General features: G+C 41.7%; 1 protein-coding gene across 7 annotated transcripts in view; it reads right to left on the reverse strand.

Moving 5' to 3' along the window:
• Positions 1–11,676: 11,676 nt before the first annotated feature.
• LOC309437627 (kinesin-like protein KIF16B) overlaps positions 11,677–22,051 on the reverse strand; it is a 133,737-nt gene continuing 123,362 nt past the window's right edge. For all 7 annotated transcript variants that reach the window (XM_082048191.1, XM_082048195.1, XM_082048193.1 and 4 more), the window contains one exon: positions 11,677–12,471. In XM_082048191.1, coding sequence (XP_081904317.1) covers positions 12,313–12,471 — 159 coding nt within the window. In that variant the 3' untranslated portion in view covers positions 11,677–12,312. The remainder of the gene's footprint in view (positions 12,472–22,051) is intronic.

The following is a 22,051-nucleotide window of genomic DNA, read 5'->3' on the forward strand; positions in this document are numbered from 1 at the left end:
TAATCAATTTGCCAAGCCTCTCCATACTTATACTTTAACCATCACACCCCATACCACACAGGTTTTAACCATTTAGCTTGTTTTATTTTGGCGCAAGTTTCACATTCATGAATAACCTGTGAAATAGTGTCCATAGTTAAATCCACCCCTCGATCGCGAGCCCATTTATATGTTGCATCTCTACCTTGATGCCCTGAAGCATCATGGGCCCACCGAGCTAAGAAAAGTTCACCTTTATGTTGCCAGTCCAAGTCCACCTCAGCTACTTTGATCTTAGCAGCTTGATCTGCTTGCTGGTTGTTTTTATGTTCCTCGGTGGGTCGACTTTTAGGCACATGAGCATCTACATGATGAACTTTTACAGGCAGACTCTCTATCTGAGCAGCAATGTCTTGCCACAGTGTGGCAACCCAAATGGGTTTACCTCTGCACTGCCAGTTGCTTTTGTTCCATTCCTGTAGCCATCCCACAAGGCACTTGCTACCACCCATGAGTCAGTATAGAGATAAAGTACTGGCCACTTTTCTCGTTCAGCAATGTCCAAAGCTGGCTGGACGGCTTTCACTTCTGCAAATTGACTAGGTTCATCTTGTCCTTCAGTGTCTTCTGTAACTCATTGTGTGGGACTCCACACAGCAGCTTTCCACCTTCGATGTTTACCTACAAGACGGCAGGATCCATCTGTGAACAGTGCATACTGCCTTTCAGTCTCTGAAAGAGTATTATACAGTGGTGCTTCTTCAGCACGTGTTACTTCCTCCTCATCTGGAGACATCCCAAAGTCTTTACTTTCTGGCCAGTCTGTAATCACTTCTAAGATCCCTGGGCGATTGGGACTTCCAATCCGAGTTCATTGTGTGATTAATGCAACCCATTTACTCAACGTAACATCGGTTGCATGATGCGTAGAGGGAACCGTCCCTTTGAACGGGCAGTCAAGGTGCTAGGAGAAGCTGTGCTTCAGTACCAATCACTTCTGAAGCAGCTCAGACTCCTTCATAAGCTGCTAGTATCTCTTTTCCAGTTGGAGTATGGTTGCCCTCAGATCCTTTGTATCCTCAACTCCAAAAAACTATGGGTCAACCTTGGGTTTCTCCTGATGCTTTCTGCCAGAGGCTCCAGGTAGGTCCATTATCTCCAGCTGTGGTGTGCAGCACATTTTTAACACCTAGTCCAGTCTGAACTGGTCCAAGGGCCACCATGTGAGTTACCTCACGCTTAATTTGTTCAAAGGTTTGTTGTTGTTCTGGGCCCCACTCAAATTGGTTCTTTTTATGAGTCACTCAATATAGAGGGCTCACAATCTGGCTGTAGTCAGGAATATGCACTCTCCAAAAATCTACAATGTCCAAGAAAGTCTGTGTCTCCTTTTTATTAGTAAATGGAGACATAGCTGCAGTTTTGTTCATCACATCCTTCGGGATCTGACAATGACCATCTTGTAATTTTATTCCTAAAAACTGAATCTCTCATGCAGGTCCCTTGACCTTGCTTCGTTTTATGGCAAAACCAGCATCCAAAAGAATCTGAATTATTCTGTCACCCTTCTTGAAGACGTCTTTCACTGTGTCACTCCATACAATGATGTCATCAATATATTGCATGTATTCTGGAGCTTTACCTTGTTCCAGCGTGGTTTGGATCAGTCCACGGCAGATGGTAGGACTGTGTTTCCTACCCCTGGGGCAAGCGATTCCACATGTACTGGATGCCTCTCCAGGTGAAAGCAAACTGCAGCCTGCACTCTGCTGCTAAAGGAAGAGAGAAAAATGCATTAGCAATGTCAGTTTTAGCATACCACTTGGCTGCCTTTGACTCCAGTTCAAATTGCAGTTCTAGCATATCAGGCACAGCAGCACTCAGTGCTGGCATAACTTCATTCAGGCCACAGTAGCCTACAGTTAGTCTCCACTCATCACTAGACTTAGGCACTGACCAAATTGGGCTGTTAAAAGGTGAGCGAGTCTTACTGATCACTCCCTGGCTTTCCAGCTGACAAATCAACTTCTGGATAGGAATCAAAGAGTCTCAACTGGTGTGATATTGCTGGCGATGCACCGTCATGGTAGCAGTTGGCACCTGTTGATCACCAGCCATCAGCAGTCCTACAACAGAAGGGTTGTCTGAAAAATGCAGCTAATAAGAAGGCTTTAGCTGACAGGCAAATTCACTAAAAGAGAAACTTGTTTTTAACAAAACCAGGACAGCAAGACATGGGGATTAGACCACGTCTTGGCATTTTCTCATGTTTTCCTGTTCTAGTGAGTCACTAACTTGCAGTGGCCTCTGTCAGACACCCTGTGGGGACTCTGCCTCTGGCCACATCTCACCCAGCCTCACCATCAGGAGCTGCACAGGACACGACTGCGGGCCTGCTCTGCAGAGCCCCAGGCTCCAAACACAAATGTGGGGTGTTCCCACTCATGAGTCTGAGCAAAACCCATCCACATGCAGCTCCTCTTGGGACTAGTTAATAAATGAAAGAGCCAAACCTGCCCTCTTTATGCAGGACTTAATAAGGCAAAGCTCTCTTACATATCACATGTGCTGAAAGGTCTGCGGTGTCTCACAAGCACAACCCACCCCAGGCCACCCCAGGAGATGACATCCATGGGGCTGAAGGAAGCTGGCAGGATCTGCTCCACACCCGCCATGGTCCCACATGAGCCTCTTCTGTTGGGCAGCCACCAGGAGCCCAAAAAACCCAAGCCCCATAATACCCAACCCAGCAAAACTCTGCTGCTTCGTGATGTCCATGTAGCCTCGTTATGAAGGGTTTTATCAATATGCTGGTAAGCAGCAAGAAAGTTAAATTAGTTCAGTTCATACATATTTAAGTACCACGACCTGCATTATCAAGCTCAGGCTCAAAATATTTGTAATGGCACAATTAGCCTCAGGCACATTATCTCACTAGTATCAGCAACTGTATGTATTTATTTACAAATGACACAGGGGGGAATTAAATATTGCTGTTGCTGTTGTCAGGGAAACAATCTACTTCTAAATTTTTAATTTTTTAATTTAAAATGTTGTATTCTAAGCAGGGATAGTCATTAAAATTGTATGAGAAAGAGGGGAAAAAAACCCTGGTGTATCTACCTATGGTGGAATTGATGTACACTGTAATTACAGCAGGTTACAGAGGGAAAAAATGTAGCTTTTATGTGAGACCATGGTTATGAATGTTTCTGCACATTACTTATGATTACTGTTGCTTAAGAAGGAGAAAATAATTTATTCTGCATGTGTAAATCCTTGGCAAAAATTGCAGGTTGGAATACGTAATTTACCTTGTGTACTGCAATTTTTATGCAAATACTAGGATCATCACCATAAAAAATGGTTGCTCAGTAGAGACAGATTTGTAATGATATAAATGATAATTTGTGTAGTCGAAGTTAATAACTAATATCCTAATTCAGTACTTTCACAGAATTGGTGATACCGAGAACATGCTCTCCTTGAGCAGATACCTTCCAAAGCTTCCGCAGTAGAGACGGACTATCAGATCTGTCAGGAAAATTGCTGCAAATCTTGTAAAGGCATTTCTGTAGGAAAAAAATGAGGTGACACTAAGAGGAAGACAGCATACTTTGAATGACATAAGGTGAGACCGCCAGTCTCCAGCCTGATGGACCCAGGAATTACACGTAATCAGTGTTCCAGCCTGTTCCTCCAAAAACATGAATCCCTGAAGATTTAGCACCCTCTGCAAATCCAAACTCACCGCCTCATTCCCTGCCCATCTCCTTGTGTTACATCACATTCGCATTTCACTTTGTAAACCAATGCGTGATTTGTGTGGCCAAAAGCCGATGCTGCACTCTCCGTCCGTACCCAAGCGGTGTGGGGAAACAAGCCAAATCGCTGCGCAGAGCTGGGAGCCGGGGCGGGCAGCGCTCATCCTGGGGATACCCGCACCCTTGGGGTCCTCCTCGCCGTCTGGCCACAGCTCTCACTCCCATCCCATGCACTGCGGGGAAGAAGCATTTTGTGATGGAATCGGATGGAAAAGCTCATTTATTTTGCTCCCTGGCCTATTTGTGTTACCTGAGCTAATAGCTGGCAAGGAGGGGCTCTCCGGGGTATGCCGTGCATCTGCGGAAATCCTGGCTTTGATTTCTCAAACACGCAAGCCATCTGTCAACAGCTCCATCACTGGGAGCAGGGGATGCCTTGGAGGCCACCTCCACTCCCGTGTCCTGGCGTGGCCTTCCGAAGCGTCCACGTGCCCTCGCCCACGCTCATCCCACATCACACAGTTGGACTGGCGGTTGGGGGAAAACGTGCCCAGAGCTGGGAGATCTGTGGGACAGCTCGACCAAACCCAACAGCCCTCCCACAGGCAGCCACTCCAGACCAGTCTGCCCAGTCTGCTCCAGTCCCCGTGGTGCCACAGGTACCACACGCACCATCCCACCATAACTGCACTGAGAGCAGAAACGTGGAGGAATATTTAATAATTAACAGTTGGTTTTGCCCTGAAGCCCATTAACAGGAGATGCATCTCTCTTTAATTACTGCTGGTTTTCACTCTCAGGCCCTTTATTCGCTTTCCTTTACAGCTCTGAAGTAGTTTGGTTTTCTCCCAAGTCTATCCCCAAATAAAATACCTAATAACACACGTCCTTGGACATTTTTGTGGTGGGGTTAGTAAGTCACAGCGCTAGCTGTGATTCTGTAGATGAAAGCTGAGGACATTAAATAGTGGCTAATGGGTTAACCCCTTGGTGTCAATAGGTTTCCAGCTTCGGTAACTCCATTTGATAGAGTTGGAAAATCCTTGACATTTCGCACCAAGGGGTTAATTTGAAAAGGGATGAGAGTTGTTTTCAGTTACAAGCTTGGGTTTAGTAATAGGGGAATGAAAAATTTAGATTACCTGGAGACCAAGCAGAGTATAAAATTGTTCTTGAAGGTGCATTTCTATGTGATGGTGAAAACAGGGGTTTTTGAACATCATAAAGCTGGAGGAACTGAGAGGAAATACAAAAACAAATGGGTACTCCAGCTTGCTTTTTTTTTTTTTAACCACCCACATGCCTGGCAATATGTAAGGGGACAGTTAACAAATTACACCCAGGGAATGAAAAGGGATCAACACAGCATGTGCATTTAATCTCTGAAACAACTCAAATTTAAACATGATTCACATTAGAAATGGCCTGAGCAGAAGAACCAGAGGAAGTGAACATCATTGGAAACCCCCAGAGACATCACAGAGTAGCTGCTTTGCACGATTTGTGGGAAGTCGTAGGAAGTAATTAGCTTTGTCAGGCAGATTAACCTGCGGAAGGGGTGTTAGACGTAGCTCTTCAGGTACCCAAGTGGCACCAGTACCCTCCTTGGTCCCCTTCTGCCACCACTAGTTTCCTGCATTTTGAATGGGTATGTACCACAGAATGAAAGTTTCCACCTGAACAGTGAATATTGGCTCAAGTGAAGACAAATCACAGGCTCACAGAACAAATTAGTTGTCTTAAGTTCAGCATATCTCCAAGGAGAGACACACTGAACACTAAATTTTCAGCACAGTGCTCTGGGAAGCCTCAATAACCACAGCCCCATCTCTCCTATCTGAATAATAAATCACTCAACCCAAGAAGGTCCTGTCCTCACTGATTTTCAAGGATATCATCTAGGCAGTCTCACTTACCAGCCTTGTAAAACTCTTTCTAGAAAGGTATTACAACAGCCTTCGTAACAGTATAGTGAATATTATTCCCTGCTTTTTGTTGTGTAATGTGCAGGATACCAGATGGGCATTAATAAAGCAGGCACACTTGTCCTGTAAAACCTCAGCTTGCAGGTAAAGGCCAGACTACTCAGTACAACTTCAAAATGCCACATGATTCAGTTCACACAAAATGAAATACACATTGCCAACACAATTGAATAGAGTCCCAGTTAGGACTGGGAAACCCTCGGCACTTCTCACTGCAAACCTTGCTCCACCACTAAAAGAGAACCAGGGAAGTGAACTCCTCTTGCACATCAGGTGTGCTGTGCTGAAGGATGCTCTCATCTGCTAGTGAGCTTTCCTCATTTGAGGAATACCAATTCCTTTCAGTGGATAATGCTGTGCAAATATTATTGTTAACACAGCTTAACAAATTTGTGATATATGTGTTTTTAGAACAAGCACTTCTTTTTATAATTTTCCTGCCATTTTTTTGGCTTGCTTCCATTCTCCATTGCTTTTCCTAATGACACGTAGTGCTACTGACACAACGGCTAAAGCCGAAGTCTGGCATATAATTAAGATGTTAAGAGGTAACTTCATCTGGACACATAAACCTGAGCACCTGCTTATGAAAGCTGGTGCCAGAATCAATACGCTCAGGCAGCTTGGAAGCTTGTCCAAGCGTCTGATTTCACAGGCTGTTGAGCAACCTTTTCATGTCGGAGCACAGAGGGCGTCCGCTGTACCTCCTGGAAGCACTTGCTTTCCAGAACTGGCAATTTCTTTTAACCATGCTGTACTAATGAACACTCCCAAGCTCAAAACTGGACAGATGTGAGTACAGGACAAACTGAGATATGCATCTAATTGCTCACATGGTCTTAAGCTACCCTGTCAGAGGGTTTTATTGTCCCTGTGTTGTCCAGCGCTCTTCCCCTGTTACTCAGGCACCAAGAAGACAAGAATTAGAGGTGGTTATAGACAGAAATGTGTCATGGCTTGTTTTTTCAGTAGCAGTACATTACCTTGTCTTATGTTGAAATCAGTGAGAACAACTGTGCTTTGATACACAGATAATTTCTGCTTCCATAGAACAATTCTTGAAGCTCTCGTTATTAGTATGCTCATTTGCACCATGAAAAGGAATAATTTCCAACCCACGCATCTCCTAGCTACCAGTCTTTGGGAATAAAAGACAAGTGTGACATGGAAGTCCTGAAAACATGCTGACATTTCCCAGGTCACATAATCATATCTTTTTTTCCTCCCTCATTTCTGAGATCCTGATTTCTGATGTAATTCACAATACCAAAAACCAAGAACACTGATTTTTCCAGAAGGTGACTAAAACCTGGTTTCCATTGGTGACCTCATCCATATCTTAAGGAAGCAGAAAAACAGATTACTACAGAATAACTACTAACCCTGTCTCAAGGTGACATTAAAATAGGTTAATGTGGAGAAAATACACTGTTGGGCAAGGATGCTGACAAAAGTCAGAGTCCCACAAAGACCTCCTGACCTAAACAAGGAGGTATCATGAAGTAGAAGGCTCTCTCTCCTCAAACACATTGTTTGAAGAAAGGCTCATGTCAAATGCTAATTACAATGGAAAAGAATATAGGGATGATCATGAAAAAGTAAGATGCCCCAAAAAGCTGTAGCATGCGAGACCTTTGAAGGCTTAGAAGTTCAAAATATGTAAAAAGATCAAAAACTCATGTTCTACTTTGCTACATCAGAAAAGGATGAGATAACTACCTCTTTTCAGATAATAAAGGGCTTTCTTCTTCTTCAATTCTTACCAGCACTTTCTTCTAAATTGTCTGTAAAACAAGAAAACAGAAAGGAAAGAATTGAAAACTTATGAAGAATGAGAACAAGCCATTCGAACAAAACTGCTATAAGATAAAAGAAGCTATCAAAAGAAACCAAGAAGGACTTAGAAAAAGAAACAGATCTATGAAGAAAAGTCTACAGACTTTTTCAAAGACTGATTTCTTAAAAACAACAACAAAAACGCTGCCAAAACCCTGTGTGAATGCACAAGCTGTGCTACGGGGAGCTGACACTTCAGCTGTCATCATGACACTGGAGAAAAATGTCAGTGTTTATAAAGAAAACACAATGATAAAGAATAGACCAGAAACAGGGCTCCCTGTGCTGCCGCTAGCATTTTTTTGCTGAGACACAAGACTAAAGCCTCTAGTCCAACATCTTGCCTCCATTTTATCAAACATCAATGTGATCCCTTAATAAGGCTTCCCCACACACCCACTCCTTTTAAAACTGTTTTAAAACTCAATCTCGAGAAGACAAAAGAACAATATCTTTTGTGATGTGGTATTCTTGTCCAGCTGGACAAGATCTTTTACTGATTTAACTGAAGCAGACAGGATAGTGTAATTGAATTTTACAGATTTCCCACAAAAAACAAACCAAACCAAACCCCATGTTTTCAGGTCACAGTTCTCCTTCCCTGCTTGTTTTAGTTTTGAGTTTCTTTTTTTGATTGACTTTGTTGTCATTCTTTTGAGAAAAGTGCATCCACAATAGCATTCTGCTCTGCAACCAAATATAACAAAACACTCTCTTGAAATAATAAAACAACAATTTAAAAAAAAAAAAAGTGGCAGGATCCAGCATATCAAAAATTCACTTCATAGGTCTGCCAAGAAAATATAACCAGGCTTCAACCCCTGAACTGGATCTCAAGGCCTAAGCAAATCCATAGAACTTAATTGCTCATGAAGACTTGCCCGCAAAACAACATCCTCTGTTTCCCATGGTGAGGTTGAGAGCCAACAATTTTTTCGTCTTTAGCTTATCAAATCTATTTTTTTTTTTCCCAGGATTGAATGAAACACAGAGAAAACAAACCCAAGGGTGGACATGAGAATCTTGCTAAGTGAAAAGTAATTAATTCCTTCCAATTCTGAGATAAAACAGCAAGGCGGCAGCATGTGAAGTTTCCAGCTTTATCACAGTCTAGTACAAATGCGTTTGTTATTCTGATATACAGGATAGGTCGCATGGACAGTAAATAGGAAATTCTGCAATATCTTTTAAAGGACCACTGATTAAACTGGACAGATTGGGTCTGATTGTCTGGAGCAACATATTCAGTGCCCGATGGCTTTATATATCTATTTATCTATCTATAAATATATCTATCTATCTATGTCTCTTTCAGTTCCTCATTTTATCTGCAACTGCTCTACCTCTTTCCATATTCAGCATATTCAGAGGAAGGGCACTTCTAGTTGAAGGAGTGGAGGGTCAAGACCAACCAGAAGGCTTTGCCCAAAGTTATTTTGCATCTTGATCAAGTCATCACGCAGAAAATAGCCCAGTATCATCTCCAGTGGGCTTTTTAGCCTTTTTTGTGCACTACTATCGATGACAAATTGCTGCAGAGTCAGCAAGGATATGAGGCAAATGGTTTGGTGACTTAAATGGAGGCCCAACTTCAGTTACACTGGTAGGAATGATGACCCCAGTTCAGTAAAGCACTTAAATACACGCATTGCTTAAAATGTAAAAAGTCCTGATACAGAAGTTAAGGTTTCACTTAAGGACTTTGCTGACGTGAAGCCCACAGGCCAATTACAGAGGCACCTAAAAAACCCAAAAAACAAACAAACAACAAAACAAAACCAAAAATAACAACTGTATGAGTCCTGGAGATGACTTTAACAATATCCTTGAAAGTGTTAATATTTTGAAAATAAAATTCATAGAGAATTTTAGAGCTTGAAGATACCTTTACAGAAATGCAGTCTGAACATCTTGAAAATAACTACTAATTTCAACATGCATCTCAGCTTTTCGACATGCATCTCAGCTTCTGCTGAAAACTTCTTATAAAGTCAGGATTTAAAGACCATAGGTTATAAGATCCATCATATCTTTAGTGATGAAATTGTTAAAAGATGCCTCTTAGTCCAGCCTAAGCTTGCAGTCATTGACTAAACTGTGAGTACCACTGAAGGATATATAAGAAGGTGGGAAAAGCTGGTAGCCTGGGGCTGTGGTCCTAATTGCATGCTTACACTTGTGTTTCTGTAGCTTTTAACTTGATGACATCTTAAACAGAGCGATTAATCAGCCTTTACTTTGTTATTTGCTACATACACATTTAACGCTTCAGGCCAGATAAACTAGCCAACATAAATTAGCCACTTTATTGGCAGGTTTATATCACTAGAGCATCTGGTCCTCCCTGAATTAATTTGTATCATAGACAGGAACCGAGTACAAGTCTTCTTTTAAATTAATGTGAAAAATATGAATATTAATATTCTTCACTTGACTTAACTCTCTGTCTAGTTGTGTTTTTCTTAAACAGGTTCTCCAAATCCAATGTGACACAAAGCGTGGGACTTACCTCTGCGAGTCCTGTGTGCTCAACCCTTCTCGCAGATCAGCATTTGCCACGTGGCACGATGGGGTGTGCTCATCAGGCTCTGCGCTGCTTGCCATGGAAAAGCACTTGACACTACTGGGTTTTTCTTCAGGTAGGACATCTGCAGAAACTGGGTTTGTGCAACACACAAAGCAGCTTGCCATTTCTTGGCCTGCCAAGTCTTTTCATAGAAGTTGCACGCAGGAAATAATACTCTACAGTTATGTAAAATTCATTATTTGAAATTCTTAAGCATTAATTCTTTATCATATTACATTGCAACGAGGCAGGAGTGGGAGCAGGCCAAGGGAGGAGACACAGAAAAGACTTTCTGGTTTTAAAGTGAGATTTAGGGTCAAAGTTCCCAGGCCACTATGAGAACCAGCAATAACATGCCCAGTTTCTGCCTCTGAAGCATTCCTGTTGAGTCACGAGGGTCAATACAGCCAAGTGAAGAATGATAGAATCGTTTTGGTTGGAAGAGACCCTCAACATCATTGAGTCCAACCATAACCTCACTCTGGCACTAACCCATGTCCCTAAGAATCTCATCTACATGTCTTTTAAACACCTCCAGGGATGGTGACTCCACCCCTTCCCTGGGCAGCCTGTTCCAGTGCTTCACAACACTTTCCATGAAGAAATGTTTTCTAATATCCAATCTAAACCTCCCCTGGTGCAACTTGAGGCCATTTCTCTTCGTCCTGTCACTTGCTACTTGGGAGAAGAGACCAACCCCCTCCATGCTACAACCTCCTTTCAGGCAGTTGCAGACAGCGATAAGGTCTCCCCTCAGCCTCCTTTTCTCCAGGATGAACAGCCCCAGCTCCCTCAGCCGCTCCCCATCACACTTGTCACCAAACTTCCATCAACACGTGCAGCAACATCAAACTCCAGTTCCTCTGCTCACTGTAGGAACCCAGCAAGCACCCAACCTCCACTTTCTGATTGGGGAAGCAGGAACATCACCCAATGACAGGGCGAGGAGCAAAGGGAAGACATGACCTCTTGGTCAGGGGGACAATATGTGCACAGGGAGGCCCGGGGAGAGATTGGAGAGGCATAACACAAGCACAGGGCATGGTAAGGATCACAGGGGCAGGTCCCTGTCAGTGATGAAGTGCAAGGGAATGCAGCACTCCAGTGCAGAAATGCACGAGGGAGACTGGGAATGGCTGAAACACAGTGCAAAACCAGCTGGGGAATCAACTGGTTTGTTTGCAATGTTTAGCTTAAAAACCTGGCTCCCAATTGAAGGAATTAAGATGTCTAAGTCAGATACAGTTAGACACATCCAAAGACATTAAAGTCTAACCTGCTGATAATAGGGCTTTGGTGGTTTAGAAATTTTACCCTAACTTTTGTTTTCACTGAAATGAATCAAAATAATAAAAATAATCTCAAAACTTAAATGAACCATAGTGATAAATTTTCCTTTCTTTTCTTTTACTCCTTCCATTAGAAATGCTTATTGTAATTGGCTAGGCTTAGTAATGGAACCCAATTATCTTTACACATCATATTAAATGTAAAACATTAGCGGTCCTATAATTTAGGTCAGGAAATAAAAATGTCACCATTGTTGTTATATTAGGCTTTAATAATCATTTTGCATATATCTTTGTAAACATTCAAGTTACCCAGGCTCTTTAACTCTTCTTTGGCAAACTATACAATTATACAGTCAAATAGTTAAAAAGTGTGTCTGGGAGGGGAAAAAAAAAAAGAAACAACAGTGGAGTACGAGCATGACCTTAAATGCCGCAGTATGCTTAAGGAAACAGAAGAGAAAATGTTCTTTCAGAAACAGCTTGGCCAGAAACTGAAAGGCCGCTCAGAAACCCTCTGTCCGCATGACACGTCACCACGGCAAATGAGTTGCTCTCACACCACCAGAATAAATCCTCTGAGCAATCGGGGAGGAAGCGCTCCAGGCTAAGGAGTAGATCCAAACGCAGTGTGAGACTCAGAATCTTTGTACAGTATTAACAGAGCAATTTACAAAAAAATGTTTGTATACCCCATGCTGGGAAAATGCAGGCACTAATATGAGAGCTGGTACAGGGGACAGGCTCGCAGTCTGTAACTGGAGTTGTTTGGATGCAGCTCCGCAGGTACGGAGGCAGATACCTGCTTTTCTTCCCTCTATTCCTCTCGCACCACAGAAGCGAAGGCACCACTCTGACTGTGCTCCACTGGCAGAAGGGTCCTGGCCCAAAAGTTAGCTGGTCCCATGGCTGCTGTAGTCAAAAACGCCTTTCCTGAAGAAGGAGGAGAACTCGCAGATGGTGTGTTTTGACAGAGTGAGCCCCACTTTGTCAATGTGCAGCGGAGACGATGGAGATTGCAGCATTGCAGAAAAAAAGCTCCTGAGGTATTTCTGTGGAATGAAACGCAAAATGTCATAAGGTTTACTTGATCAAATTGATCGCGACCACTTTGAAGAATTAAATGAACAGCAGAATAAAAAAAACCCAACAAGATCTCCATGGACTGTGAAAAGTCCTTTTAATAACCATCAGCATTTAAATCCATCTATAAAACCTGTCTAGTGAAATGTCTGTATAAAGCTCAGGAAAAGCAGAAAAGAAGTATTTTCCAATTTCCTCCCCTGCCAAGCTTAGTGACTGTTTTATTCTGTGCTTGTGTGATGCTTTCTGGTTTATTCTGCAGTCATGTAATGCTTTCTGCTAACCATGACCTGCTAATGCTGCCGTCTAGCATTACCAAACACCATAGCAGGTGCAAACCTCAAATCCATTCTGCAGGAATTTCACTACATATGGACACAAAAGGCCTTCAGAAATCCTTCCCTCATCAAGCCTCCACAATCCTTGCATCAAAAAGGATTTGTTTTGATCAAGGCCATCTGCACAAAGATTGCGCGACTTTCATATCATCTCAGAACCCACCAGCATCTTTTCACTGAGCTGCCCTCTAAATTTCATGGCTTTTAAAGCCTTACACATAAGAAGCATTCCCCTTCCCAAACGTTAATATTCACCAACTGCTGTGCAACTTGCATCCATTTCTACCTAGAGAAATTGTGACAGATGTACATTAACACAAAGTTTTCACATTCCTGATGGGGTTTCCTTCACATATGGGTGGAATTATTACAATCATTTAGCATGATTTAGTAAGTCATATTTATAACTTTTGAATGAAACACAGTATGTAAAACATTGATTAGTCAGGTGCTAATAAAAGCACCCATTGTTACCCAAATAGCTGTAAGGCAAATCTCATGTGGAGCACAGGGATAAACTCCTTTGCTCTGCTATAGACCAACCGCACTAAAAGAGAACTCGGGAAATTATTCACTCATCTTAGATGTAGTGGGAAATACATCTGCAAGACAGAACAGCACAATCTCCTATAAAGACCACAAGGTTGAGTTATTTGAATGCAGCAGCTTTTGGGTCACAGAAGTGGGTTCCATGTTCAGAAAGCAGTCCTAATTATTCACTCTTTTCTCAAGGAGAATTCCTCCATGCTCTAACAACCTGTTACCTATTTAAGTACCTTGGAAACCAGCTGTAGTAATTCCACAGAAAGCAAGATAACAAAAAAAACCACCAACAAAATAAAATCAGCTGGCACATAAGCTACTCTCTTGGCAGGACTTGGGGATTTTCTTTTATATTCAGATCTCCCACAGGTTGTACTAATGTTCATGAAAAATAATTTCATCACAAAAATGCCTTCAAGATGAATTCCAACAGACTAAGAGGTAATTTAAAGTGAGTAACAGATGTCATATCAACATTTGCCACAAACGGTTCACAAAGTAGGGCCCTTTAAACAAAGTCCCAATCCAGTAAAGCCTGAAGGATGAATATGATAGAAAATCAAATGTAAAACATGGCATTCTATTAGAGTTTTAGCACTGTGCTGAAAAGTTACTGCAGTAATTCCAGTTTATGGCTACTGAAGGCTCAAAGGTACCCAAATATTTCGCTGGAGACATTGCAAGACCTATTGCGTTCACCTTGGTATATATGGCCAGATAATTGACTGTCATGCCTTTCCTGTACAGCCATTATTCATTGTTTTGGCATGATAGCTCTAATGGCAGAGCAAAAAAATCCCTCTGCTATAAGGGTATACTTATCTGACAAGGAAACACTAGGAACTGCAGGTATACTTATTTTCCCAGATCTGCGCACAGGAATTGCTCAGTGAATATCACAGAATCTTTGAACATGAAAAAGATCCTTGGGAAAATGGCAGCAAGCGGACCCTGGCAGATTATGATGGAATTCATTTTGTGTGAAGGTTTCCAGCCATATGGCTTGGCATTATGTGCTCTTTAACAACCACCTCTGAGCAAATTAGCCCTCTTTTAAATCCCATATCTGCATTTGCCCTTGTTTGCAATACTGATGTATTAGCATAGCACAGAGCTGATGTGCCCTTGACACAAAGAAGCTGTTGCTTCAATGAAATTAAGGCAGATATGCTGGCTAGGAGTTAAGTCGCATAGTGAGGAGAACAGTGACTGATGGCAGAAGTGTTTGCTCCCCCCACAAGCATATGTCTCGATCAAAGAGCTGTGGCTGGGCAGTAAGGGGAAAGTTGCTCTGTCCTGTTGGCTGCAATGTAGACAACAAAGTGGAAAAAAGTGGTCACAGAAAAGGAAGAGCGCTCCTTATCGCTGTGTGGAAAGACACTTCCCAAATTCAGATGGGACAGGGAGAGGATGAGGGTCACGGCAAGCTGGGAGAGGGGCAGGGGCACATCCACACCAAGCACCAGAGGTGATGGAAAGAAAACTTTCAGAGTGATCCAGAAGATATGATCCAGAAGTTTGTTGCAAGGCAGGCAGCCACCGCAAGCTGCTGGAGTGGGAGCAAGGCTAGATGAAAGGACTCAGGGAGAGAATTATTTTCAAAGCTTTTACATTAAATCCATTTCCAGCAGCAGATATGATTTTTCTCTGTTTACCAAACAATGTTATCTGTGCCGAGTTAAAACTAGGTGGGAAGCACTCTTGTATCTAGCAGGCACTGGCAAGCTCAGGGTGCCTTTATAGAAATGTCCAGATTTTTTACAAATCAATGCTGTGACTTCCTACCAGCATTTCACCCCTAGCATCTAAATCATTGCCCCTAATATGCAAAGCACTACATTATAGCAACCCTACTTGTGCTAGGTTTGCAATAAAAAAAATACATCACTGCTACAAATATCCTCAAAGGCTTGGATTTATTACTTGGTTTTGTTTGTTAGCCTTTCAAAACTCTAGCCATTAGTTCTGGATTATTTAGCCTAGTAATCAGTGTTCTTCCAAATATACTTAGGAGTTTTGTTTCACTAACAGTGTTCAACTTGCTGCATTGCTGGTTTGCTGGAAAAGTTCCTAATTAGAAATATGTCAGCGTCTTAATGTGAGGGCAAAGGACCCAGGCACTGTAATAGGGTTGTAAAATGGGTAACTTAACACACCGATCGTGTTGGTTGCTCAGTCTAAACACACATTCAGGAGCACTAGTTTAGAGTGAAATAGTCTTGGCATGTACAAAACTCATACAGATCGAAAGCCAGGTTAAAAAAAAAGATATGAAATAGGAAAAGTAGTGGTTTTGCCCTCTTGCCATGTATTACAACTTTCATGGCCTTCAACTTAAAACTTATGACAGCCGTGCCTGCAAGTTTTAACTTTGTATTCCAAGTGTTTGCAAAGGAAAAAAGACTGGAGAAAGTGTTGTGAGGCCCAAAGATTATTCTTTACTTACAAGTTTGAGTAGCTTTGCCTCCCTTTTAATTATGTGAATAGCAAAATGGCAACCATTTTAAAAGCTTATTAAAAATCATTTTAATAGGGTTCACCTTTTTAGCAGTAGGCCAGTGTTCATCTCATGCTCAATCCATCAGCACAGCAAAGTCATTCTAATGATTTTTGCACTACTTTGTGATGTGGGGACCTCATAATTTTGCACATTTTAATATAAATCCATAACTTAATTTAAACTTATTAAAGTTATTACAATCAAAAAGCTTTCTGGAATGTGAAAGTGTTCTTATCATCCTTTCAATTGTGGCATATTAAAGAGGAGTTCAGTTCAATGACATTGTTCTCATAATCCATTACAAACAGCGACAGCCTCAGAGACCAATAGCAGAGCTTAGTAAGAATTGGATTTTTCATTAAACTTTGGTGTGTTTAAAAACTCATCAACTCTGGTACTTCCAGAAAGTGAAGAAACTTGGAGCTTTCTCTCTCCTGCTGCCATTTCTACCAATTTCCTCAAAAAAAGTCAGTGTTTTAAATTCTTTAAATGTAAGACTTTACAATTATTATAAATTATAAATATCACCTGCTAATATTTGACGTAGCTGAAAGCACAACAAACTTGAATAAGATAAACCTTACAAGGCTTTGGGGATTTTTGAAATGATAGGCTCTTTTCTTCAAAACAATACCCCTCTTTCAACACCTACACACCAATGTGACAGTCAAAAGCTCTACCACAAGGTCACAGAAAGTCAATGGCAGCAGAGTCAGGACTAATTAACTTGCTAATCCAACTTTTCACATTGGTTCCTCTCTCCTTTTAATATAGACGCTAGCTTCTCTCAGCACCAATCACATAATTATTCTGTTGACTAGTGTTAAGTGCTGCAAGCTCTAAATCAAATCTTGATTTGAATTATTCATAGAGCAAAGCATATGCAGGTATCAGCAGCTGTTTTCTACAGGACAGGAATCTGATTACAAAAAAAAGAAGAGACAGATTGAAGCATATTTCCTGACTCTGAAAAACTACATTATGCTGCAATTAGATATTTGCAAAGTAAGATCTTCCCAAAGAAGACTCCGGCCCAAAACAAGCAGACAGGAACATACTGCACTTCCAATCTGTGATCACAAAAATAAGGACTTGCTTAGAGAACTACGCCTTCTGTAACGCAGAGTGGGAGTGCTTCTGCCTTTGTCTCATAGAAAGAAATCATTGGGCATATGCAAAGGAAAATGAACACTTGAGGATCCTTTCCCAAATTAACCAACTCTATTTTGGACCTTTCCATTGGTGTCGTGAAGAGAAGAGAAAATAAAATTAAAAGATTACCTCTAGTGTGGTTTTTCAAATGCAAAACGCTACAGAAACACTATCACCACTAAATACAGTTTCTAAGCCTGGCTCACATGGCACCGACAGGAGATGGTGCCCCACAAAGACTTCAGGCTGGCAAAGGGCCGTGTCTGGGGTGATGCTATATACAGGATCTGAAGATATTATACACGTTCCCAAGAAAAACAGGATGCAAACTTCACATTGGATCTGCTTCCTCCATAGCTTGTTTTTTTTTTACGCATCAAGTGGTATTCAAACTGTCCAAATCGAGGTGTTTTACCCAAGCAGCGGTCCCAGCAGGCTCCTCCTGTGGTCTGCAAGGTTAACTTGGCCCTCCAGGTCATGATTTGGTTCACCACATTTAAGCTTCTTCCCCACGCCTGCCACTCAATCCATTTTCCCTTCCCTTGGGGACCACCTGAGGCTAAACCGGCTAATTAGGAGTGACTAATTGCCAGCATAGTGCTCTGATAGCTCACTAAAGTAGTTTCAGATCCATTTCTGGATCTGTTAAATATGAGCAAGCAGAGAAAGAATTGGCAGATAGCAAGAATATAATATAGGAGGTGGCATTGCTTTGGAGTACAGCAGCTCAAAAGGACGGGGGACCATACACAGACTATGACCAATATCTTCACCTCTAGCAATTCAAGATTCAGATCAAATGTCAAGCTCAGAAACATTTTGGTCTTCCGTGGGGTTTTCTTTTTAATTTAATAAAGAAAACATGAGGCTTCAATTCTTTTCCGCAACACCTTGACATATATTGCAAGATATCGTAAAGCAGATCTGAGTAAAATGTGTGCGCAGGACAGCATGTGATATTCAATATCTCAAGTGATATTTCAGGCCCTTCAGGAAGCACCTAATGTCACCTCTGGGTTTTACCTCCTGCACACACCCTTAGGTCATTACATGCAGCTCTGATTTCATAGCAATGAGAAAAAGACTGCCTGGGAGGCTACCTTGTGCCTGAAGGATCTTATTTCTGTGCAAAATTCAGAGAGAAAGCTTCTAAAATTATGACACGATCACCCAGGCGAATTTCTTTTGCAGAAAAACCAGGATGGCTGGATTCTCCTTACAAAAACTACAGCATTAGACACTGTCAAAGTTTTGTGCAAAGCTGCCTTGAGGAGTCAGAGGCAACAAATATCCCCAGAATGTATCTATCCCATAGGTATCAGAGACCCTGCTCTGGTCACACACGACTTGGGTGAGCACAGAGAGATTTTTTCAAGAGAATAAGACAGATTCGTGCATGTTTGACAAGTCACCACCACATCAGTCGTAATACTAAAGAGGGAGGTTACTTGCTTCGGATTAGCAGACATTAACTAGGCTCAGGACCGGACTAACTGGCTTCACATTATGCAAGCCAAGAATAAAGAAATGACTTGTTTTAATCAAACCCTTCCTGTTCACTTTGATTAGACCTAATCAGAAGCAAGGCTGTTTACAGATAAGGCTTAGTAGTCACTGAAAAAAAAAAAACAACACACAAAACCAAAAGACAAACAAACAAACAAAAAATAACTTCCCAATCAGTATCACCTTTTTTTTTATTGCATGTCTTACACCTCTACGTACAAGTCCACCCCATACACCAGCGATTTCCATCGCAAATAAATTCCACATACAGATTCTGCATATAATTCTACAGCCACGCACAATGCGCCCCACAAGCTCTTTGCTTGTGTGGGTTTTGTTGGTTTTGTTTAATATACTTGCCAATGTGACTGTATGTTTACATACATAATCTCTTGTTAGACTGAACTTCTTTGCTTAGGAGCTAGATAGGAGGAGACGAGATTGAAAGCTCCTACCAAAATATAGTGTAGCTCTTTCATAAGCGAACAGATTTACCTATATAGCTCCAAAATGTTGACATGGCTGCAAATGCTGGATCTACAAAAACAGAATATGCCTTTGCTAGCCGAGAATTTAGCCTTTGCTTTTGTTGTTGGAGCTACAAAACTGAACTATGGAGAGCGGTGTTCTTGCCACTGCAGTGGCACTAACACTGCAGCAGTCTGTGTTGGTGGTGGACTGAACCCAAAGCAGAGAGAGAAGCAGCAATGCCATCCACACTGCTCCTCTGGGCATCTTTAGAGGTACCTAAATTACTTTGGAACTAAGTAGGTGAGAATCAAGCTCTTTAAGCAGCTACATTCCATTAAGAAAAAAGAAGGACTCACATTTTAGCCCCTTGGGAAACTCTCCCTCCAGTTTTTATGCACAATGTAATGCAGATTCCTTGAATCAGGGTTACAGTTTCCCCCACAGCTATGCAGGTGAAAGCAGATTTTAGCGCTACCTCTTCAGAAAGTATTTGAGTGCCACTAAAATTAAATTTTACCCAGGGTAGTACTGAAATTTACTTGCATTCATACACCTTTTTGAATTTTTGTAATGTACAAGCATTCTGAGAGATGCCAGTTATGATTCAAGGTGAAATCGCTCTCCTGGGTATTCAAAATCCAAACTATTCATTATAGCTATTTAGAGTGTTTTTCTGTGCAAGTCTAATGGTATGAGCACATTATGTTGAATTACTATTATGCCGCATCAATTGAATTAACTTCTGAAGTCAGTCTACATCCCAAATTACAATCTTATTCTGCCTGAAATTCATTTAAAATCCACAGGACTTAATATTTCTTACAATGCCTGCACGCTAAAAGCTTAGATTCATTGGCTTTAAGCAGCTCCAATGGAAACTGAATTGTAGGCTAGCAGGAAAAAAAAGCAAAGGGCAGCTAGGGCTATGATTTATAGGTGCTCTATCAGTGCAAGTCTTCTTTTGGAAGGGAACAGCCATATTAAAAAAGATCAAAACAGATCTGACTAGTGAAGGAAACCAATCCTTCCTCCGGAGCACAAGTCAAAACAAGTCCTGTCAAAATCTATTCCAGAAAGAACAACAGGATTGAATTTACCGCGCATCCCTGGGCCGGCAGCGACAGCGTCTCGTCTGCTGGAATGGCCTTGGCAAACAGCTACCAAAGCACTTGATACGCGTCTCCCTCTGCTTTGGCGAAATCGGATGCCGGGGAATGACTGATACGCTTGCTTTGAAAATGCATTGCGCCAAGTTCAACCCAGCGTCCTTGGGCGAGCGCTCCCTTTATTCATCTGCTCACATCTGAATGTGGAAGGCAATGATTGGAGACCGGTAAAGGTAAACAGCTTCAAAATGTGATTTGTAGAAGCAAGTTGGGAAATTTATTCTGAACTGAGAGCAAAATACACTGTGATGTGGAGCTAAACTAGAGTTCAAACTATACGCTGTCACGTTTTCTGAACTTACTAAATTATGATAAACATACCTCCTTATTTTCTGATACTCTGCCATCTCTAAAAAAGGAAGAAAAAAGGTCTCTGATTTGCACATCCTATTTAATTATTTGGTAGTAATGGAGATGAACTTTTTATCACAAAAGCTCCAGTTTTTGAGGTAGGGATCTGAAGTTATACATCTCAAGAAATGCTAAAATTACTGTAAAGGCGTATATGTATTATATGTAAACTTACCTCTAAGCAAACTCTGCAAAACAGGGTTTCAGACTCTATCTTGAATAAGGCACTGAGTTTAAACAAATGACACCAAGGGGCTGCTTATGCTCAATGTTCCTTTTGCATCCAGCCTGTTGGACTGGAGCCTAAAATTAACTCATTCAGAAAATAACCCCAGGCTTTCACTCCTCCTAAACCACCATCTTTCTCTTCTTTTGCTATTATAAGAATAATATGTTGCATTTGCCATCGGCCTGGCTGAGAGTCTACGGTATTTAATCAAAGTAACATCTTATTGGTGTAGGATCAACTGCTGATGTACGCAAAGTCCTAATTTCGACTTACTTGTATGCAGTGACTGTAATCAATAAGTAAAATTAATTTTATTTACTCACTTTTTGAGGCCAACATGCCTTGCATGAGAAGCAGGACCACTCAAAAAAAGATGAAGCGCTTCACTGCTGAGTGCCGCTACTCCTCTTTGAGGGCTGCCGCTTCAAAGCAGAAAAGCCAAGGCCTTGGGCAGCCCTGATGCTGCACAGAGGCTGGAAACCTGATGTGTGAAATTGCTTGCAGTTTTACTGGCTGCAGGCAAGTCAAGACTTTGGTGTCGTTGCTGAAAAACAGTTATTTTTGGTTTTAAACGGTTATTAGAGGTTATGAAGGGCACATGGTACAGACTGAGTGTGCCTAATATATTTATCCTTGACATAGCTTTAACATACTCTGCTCTGGTAAGACCCCACCTGGAGTCCTGTGTCCAGCTCTGGCTGGCCAGAAATGAGAAAGATAATTTTTAAAATGAGGGTGGTGAAATTCTGGCCCAGTTTGCCCAGAGAGGTGGTGGATGCCCCATCCCTGGAGACATCCCAGGCCAGGCTGGACGGGGCTCTGAGCAACCTGAGCTGGTGAAGATGTCCCTGCTCATGGCAGGGGTGGCACTGGATGAGCTTTGTAGGTCCTTCCAACCCAAACTATTCTATGATTCATATAATTGATATTCACAATATAGCCCAACCAGACACACTTTTTTCTTGTCTTTGTGGATGCATCTGTGCTCTTTCCTCCTGTGCTCCTGTTGCATCCATATTCCTCTAGTGGGAAATTAAAAACATCAATCCAAGATGTTGCATTCTGTAATTTAGACTATGGCTATGAAACAATCTTCTCTAGGATTATCAAACACTAACATTTGCAGCAGTTCGCTTTTGTGCTAGCAGTCATATCTAGTGTGCATTCATGTCCGTAACAAAAGGAAAAGCATCCTTTTATCTTTCAATGATTATCAAATGTATTCTGAATGCTTTCTAAAGTCCTTCTCATTGAGATCCTTCTAAGAACAGTATTTACAACCACGATGTCGGA

This window comes from Streptopelia decaocto (assembly GCF_964273445.1).
Source record: "Streptopelia decaocto genome assembly, chromosome: 3".
Lineage (NCBI taxonomy): Eukaryota > Metazoa > Chordata > Aves > Columbiformes > Columbidae > Streptopelia > Streptopelia decaocto.